The sequence below is a fragment of the Myotis nattereri genome, assembly GCF_964212035.1.
Source record: "Myotis nattereri genome assembly, chromosome: 10".
Taxonomy (NCBI): domain Eukaryota; kingdom Metazoa; phylum Chordata; class Mammalia; order Chiroptera; family Vespertilionidae; genus Myotis; species Myotis nattereri.
In genome coordinates, this window is record NC_138085.1 from 58859489 (window position 1) to 58865870 (window position 6382).

General features: G+C 42.4%; 1 protein-coding gene across 1 annotated transcript; it reads right to left on the bottom strand.

Moving 5' to 3' along the window:
• Window positions 1-355: 355 nt before the first annotated feature.
• On the bottom strand, window positions 356-913 carry LOC308526220 (ribosomal RNA small subunit methyltransferase NEP1-like; the record flags this gene model as incomplete). Its single annotated transcript, XM_081101308.1, has 2 exons — window positions 620-913; window positions 356-469 (listed from the first exon to the last, which is right to left on the bottom strand). Exons 1-2 carry the CDS (start codon window positions 875-877, stop codon window positions 356-358), a joined length of 372 nt encoding a protein of 123 aa, XP_080957434.1. The 5' UTR covers window positions 878-913.
• Between the last annotated feature and the right edge of the window lie 5469 nt (window positions 914-6382).

The window sequence follows — 6382 nt, forward strand, 5'->3', positions numbered from 1 at the left end:
TAGATATGTATTTATTGCCATTTTATTATTCATATTTTTAATTGACATGAGTTGGTTACTGTATTAAATCTTTCATTTTAAAGATAAGACCAAAATGAAAACTACTGACCTTAAACTTTTCAACTGGAAAGAATAAAAGAATAGGTATAATTTTAAAATAGCTTCAATAAAGCAAATATTATTCTTTTTTTTTGGCAAGAACAGTGTTTATAAGATAAACAAATAGCAAATGTACATTCAGCCTTGGCTTCCACTAACCCCAGTCTTGGTTCAGGAAGGTCATCATCCAACAGGGAGTTAGAAGAGTCCAGGGATGCAATGTCAACAGTCTCTGTTTCAGAGCAAGGTCCTACTGTCAAATGACCCTCCATACTTCCTCAAAGGCTGTGGTAAGTTTGGCGCAGGTTAGAGCAGCAGAAAGGGGGTAGTTGCTGATGGACACCATCTTCCCTGTATACTCCACATTGAGCTTGCCATGGGCAAAGGCCTCCACCACAAAAACAATAGGGTCTCTGCTGGGGACCAACTCTCGCACATCACTGACGACTGGGATGGAAAAAGAAGTGCCAATTTTCATACATCCAACTGGGAAGTGATCTGACACTGGATTTTTAATTACTTTCAAGAGCTTCTGGGGGCCATCAGCTGCTCGAACACTGAGTTTGTGTAAAAGCTGAACCATGAGGCCACAAAAGCGGTCAAAGGTTCTGGGAATTCGAGTCTGGGGGTTCACTTCAATCAGCACATTCTTCTGTGTATGGGTATAAACCTGCAGCAAGCCAGCTCGGTTCAGGGGACTGTCCATCAGCATCAGTAAACTCTGGTGAGCTATGTCTGGTCTCACTTCCCCTGGGTCCCGTCCATTCTTCAACAACATAGACTTGTGCTTGTCACAGTTTAGTAGTTTGTATGTCTTCCCTGCCATTTTAAAAGCAGGCGCTTGGAAATGGCGAGGGCTTGCTGCCTGGCGCTACCAAGGTCTCCCCGCAAATATTATTCTTAGTGAGGGCTGAGACAGCTGCTGCAGCTGTGAGGGCTGAGCCCCTTGCACGAATTTTGTGCATCAGGCCTCTAGAGTGTGTGTGTGTGTGTGTGTGTGTGTGTGTGTATCCCTTCCTCTTCCTCTAAAAATCAATAAAAGAGTTATTGCCTTAAATAATAGCATATTGTACCTTGATTTCAGCAGCATATTTGACCTAATTTAATACTGCTATAGATAAGATAGAAAAATGGACTGTACACAAAGTATGCTAGAAGAACAGAAAGGCAGTTAGTGGGACTAGTATTTAGTGATTGAAAAGGGAAGGGCTTGAGGACTTTAAAGGTGCTGTATGTTTAGAAGAAGGAAAGTAAAGAAATAGTTTGGAAATGGCAAGCAGGACATTTACTACACCCCCTGGCCCTGGGGTGCATGGGATATGAGGGGAGAAGTAAAAACAGTTTCTACCTGAGAGGACTGCTCAGAAGATGTGGTGATTGGGGCAACCAGGTTCATTTACTTCCAGGAGGTGGCAGGAATGTTCAGAGAAGAGGAGGGGTCTACCACAACCTTTGAGGGTGACAGATTTGGAGTTGCAAAGGATACAGTGGAAGAGTTTGGGGAGGCTGGGAGGGGGCGTTTCAGACCAGGTTAGGAACTCAAGGGTACTGGGATGAGTATACAATGTTGACGGCTTAGTTTTTAAAAAATATATCTTTATTGATTTCAGAGAGGGAGAGAGAGATAGAAACATCAATGATGAGAGAGAATCATTGATTGGCTGCCTCCTGCAGGCCCCACCCGGAGATCAAGCCCTGCAACCTGGGCATGTGCCCTGACGGGAAATCGAACCGTGACCTCCTGGTTCACAGGTCAATGTTCAACCACTGAGCTACGCCGGCTGGGCTTGATGGCTTGTTCTGGCAGGGACCGAGGTAAATGGGAATAGGAGGCACGTTAGGATTAGCCTGACAGGCTCTTGGAGAGAGATGGAGCATGAACCTGAGCTGCGTGGGTTTTGAATAGTTAGCAGGAAGGTCCAGGAGCTCCAGGCTGACTGCTCTCCCTGCGGAGTGTAGTGGTGGTGGCCGACTTTGTAGAAAGGGGTGGAAGTGCTTTCTCTGGGAAGATATGGTAAAATAGGGGCTACGGGTGACCAATCATAGCTTAATGACTACCTGAATAGTTGAGTCGTGATCATTAATAAGTATTTCTTGGGCACCTACTTTGTGTATGACTTAACCATTCAACACTGTAAAAAGAATATTGTTCTTTGAGCCAGCCAAGAGAGGAACCAGTTGGCTCCAGAGGTTGTGTCCTGGCTTGGACAGAAGGAAACAGAATGTGGCAGACGGAGATGAACCTTAACCTTTGCCTTCTCAGGACCAGAGAGAGGGGTGGGGTCCTTATGGTGGGTCGTTTACAGTGTATGTCACAGCTCTGATAAAACCTGAGAGCTGTATTCCATGTTCTTGTTTAATGACTTCTCTGAAGCAACCAATTAGGCTACAGTAACTGTGAGGAAGTTCCCTCTCCTGGCAAGTGGACAGAGTCTAACAAGACTGTTTTCGTGGGTTATGTTGCTGGCTGGGAATTATTGCATTGGTGGCTTGCAAGGCAAGATAAAGAAACAAAGGACAACTACGAGCTTACATTATCTGGATGTCTCAACAGGGATGACTGAGATGTCTCTAGAAAATCAGTGTATGATAAGAATAAACTAAATGTTACAAACATAATGTCATCGGTACTCTTAGGATGAGTGAGTTATCGTGGCATAGTCCAGCTGAACCAGGCACAACACACATTAATGTATACAATACTGACTCAGGCCGAAACCGGTTTGGCTCAGTGGATAGAGTGTCGGCCTGCGGACTGAAGGGTCCCGGGTTCGATTCCGGTCAAGGGCATGTACCTGGGTTGTGGGCACTTCCCCAGTGGGGGATGTGCAGGAGGCAGCTGATCAATGTTTCTCTCTCATCGATGTTTCTGACTCTCTATCTCTCTCTCTTCCTCTCTGTAAAAAATCAATAAAATATATTTAAAAAAAACAAAAAACAAAAAAAACAATACTGACTCAGAATCTACCCAACCTGATGATGTTCCTGGGAGTCTGAGCTGTCCGGTCCTAGTACTAAGAATCAACAGTCATTGAGGACTGAGTGAAAAAGAGAGAGAGAGTAATTGCTGTGAATTGGTAGAAGGAACTGAAAGAAGAAGGAAATAAAGAATGTGGATTAAGGAAGACGGGGGAGGGAGGATGTCTTTGTTGGTTCCCTGTCTGTAAAAAACTGAAGGGGAACTTCCAGGAGTCTGTAGGGAAGTCTTGTGAACTGATAAAGCAATGACCACATTTCCATTTCTGTGCAGGCCTTATTAGGTGAACAAGCAGCAGATTAGAATAGTGGGGAGTAGTGGTGATGATGATGATTTGATTTCCTATAGAAAGCAAATCTTCCCTGACCCGATAGCTCAGTTGATTTAAGCATCATCCTGATACACTGAGATTGCGGGTTCAATCCCTGATTATGGCACATACAAGAATCAACCAATGAGTGCATAAATAAGTGGAACAGCAAATCAATGTTTCTCTCTCTCTCTCTAAAATAATAATAATAATAATAATAATAATAATAATAAAGCAAAGAAGGCAAATCTGTGGTTAGCATTTTCCCCATTACCTATAGCTGACAGAACTTGCTGAAATACTGCTAGAAGCTAATGGGTGGTGAGTTGAGTCACTTACACAGTTTGGGGCACTGTTAGGGACGAGGTTTCTATCTCTAATTTGGTCAAAGGGACAGCCCCCCCCCCCAAAAAAAAAAAAATAGCATGTGGAGCTAAATGCTACAAGCAGCTCAAAGAATATCTCAGATTGGTGAAGGATTGGTGAGCCATCTTGACATGAGGACACTTTGCGTCTATCCTTAGGTACAAAAGGCTTTGTAGGAAAAAACAGAGGGTCTGTTGAATGGAGATAGCTAACCAGTGAAATTGTGTCAACATAGATTAGGACACAGGCATAGTTTAGCTTTTCACCCCAACTGGCCCACTCCTGTAGATACAGTCTGTGCATAAACTAATTTAAAAATTTGTATTTTTCAATTACAATTGACATTCAATATTATTTTGTACTAGTTTCAGGTAAAGGCATAGTGATTAGACAATCATAGATTTTACAAAGTGATCCCCCTGGTATTTCAAACAATCCACCTGGCACCATATGCAGTTATTACAATATTATTGACTATGTTACCTATGCTGTATCTTACATCCCTGTGACTATTTTGTTACTGCCAATGTAAATTTATTTGATGCATGTTGTTGGGCATAAAATGGGGAACAAAAATGTGAAAGCTGGCCTATGAATAAGCTTTAGAGGGGTCCAAAATTAGCTAAAGAGAATGGTATTTCAGGACTAATTGGTGGGGAGAGAAGATAAAAATCATTCAATTTTAATAAAAAATCAAACTTTGAGGCTTTACCCTAGTTCTGTGGAGATTCATTCACAAGAAAGGGTTCTTAGGGTTCTCGGTCTCCATGCATTCCCTTGAGGCGTTTCTAGCTTCAGTAGTGAGACAGATACTCGCATGGATAGCTCCAGTCCGTAGAATCAATAGAATCAGGGTTGGTCTGGCTCCCATGCAGTTGTAGATCATTGGGAATGTTAATGAAACAGACTGCTCTCTTTTTTTGCAGCTTAACTTTTAGACTTTTCTTACTCTTGAGGGGTTCAGAGCTGTATTGGGCTACTGGTCTGAAATCTTCCTCAGTAGTTAGTTAATTCAGCTGATCATTTAGAAAGGAAGAAAAGGAGAAAATGAACACTTGGTAAGCATTCACAAGGTGCTTTCTTTACATTATCTTCACATATTATTTCCATTTTACAAATTAGGGAACTGGTTAGGCCAGCGATTTTCAACCAGTTGCTGCAAAAGGCATATTGGTGTGCCAAAAGAATTTTTTAAACATGCAATATCTGACTATTTAGTCAGAGGCACTGACCTCTTTTCCCTTAGATTGTCAAATTAAAAAAAAAAAAATGATAGCAGCCAACACAACAATAGCCATCTGGTATGAATGGATAAAATTATACCTATTTTTTATACCTTTTTTTTGTCAGAGTGGCAAAAACTATATTTTTGGTGTGCCACAGAATTTTAATAATTAGCTTATGTGTACCATGAGATGAAAAAGATTGGAAATCACTGGGTTAGGCAAAGTTAGGCAATGTCAAGATCCCACTGGTGAACGGAGGTACTAAGGTATGTTTGACTTCAAAACCTAAACTCTTTCCCCACACTGTGTAGCTGCAGGGCTATCATCTCTAAATTTTATGTCTTAACAGTCAAAACTTAGAGAGGTGTTTATTTGTGTATCAGATGAACTCTGGCACTTAATAACTTCCCATTGATTCCCAAAGGAACTTGTAGTGAGGTGCTCATCTTTATGGGGGCCTTTATTCTTTGAAATGTGGTGTCATACTTTCTATCTGAAAGGCTATAAAATATTTTGTACTTTGCTCACTTCCTATAAAAACGCCCATAAGAATGAGCGTAATAAACTAGCCAAGCCCTTGTAACCTCAGGGACCTTCCCTGCCTGCTTCCTGCTGGGTGTTGGTGGAGTACAGAGAGCCCTGCCTGGTGGCCATGAACTCCCCACTTGCTTTGGTTTGCTGCTGATTTCTGATTCTTACCCATCACACTAGCAAGCAATTTGTAGAAACAAAGCCTGGAATTATATACACAGAGGCACATGGGCATATCTATATTACATGCGGGCATAGGTATGTTTATGTACAGATTACTCAGAATTCAGAAGTTGTATTGGTTGTGAGTCAAGGGCCACACTATATCAACCCATGACCCTATGATTTAGGAGGGGTGATTCCAGCTGAGAACTTGATGTAATAAAGTCCTCTACCAGTACTTACCCCAGAAATTGTTTCTTTTTGCTCCCCTACTTTGGTCTTCCTTGCAATTGCAATGAGATTACCAGTTATTTCTGAATGTAGAACAGACTGCAAAGAGCACTGGATTATCTCCTAGTCACCACTCAGACAATGCTCTCAGCGTAGCCTTGGTTAGATGGGAATTCATTCATACCCAACAGCGCTGGGTTAATTTGTGAAGGCTCTATGTTACAGAGCAATTCTGGTTGTACTGAGATGCACGCTAAGCCAGTTAGGCATTCCTCTACTCCACCCCACAGCCCACAGGTGCCCAGCCTAGTGGACTTTGGCTCCAGGCTCCACCCCTCATCTGTCACAGCTATCATTGGGGTGCTCTACCTAATCCACACCCCCAAGTGGGACCCTAGGTTCTCTGGCTCTTTCCCTGGACCCAATCCTAGGCTCAAGCTCTCTTCTAGGAAACTATTAAAGACCATCTCTAGTGAGGGA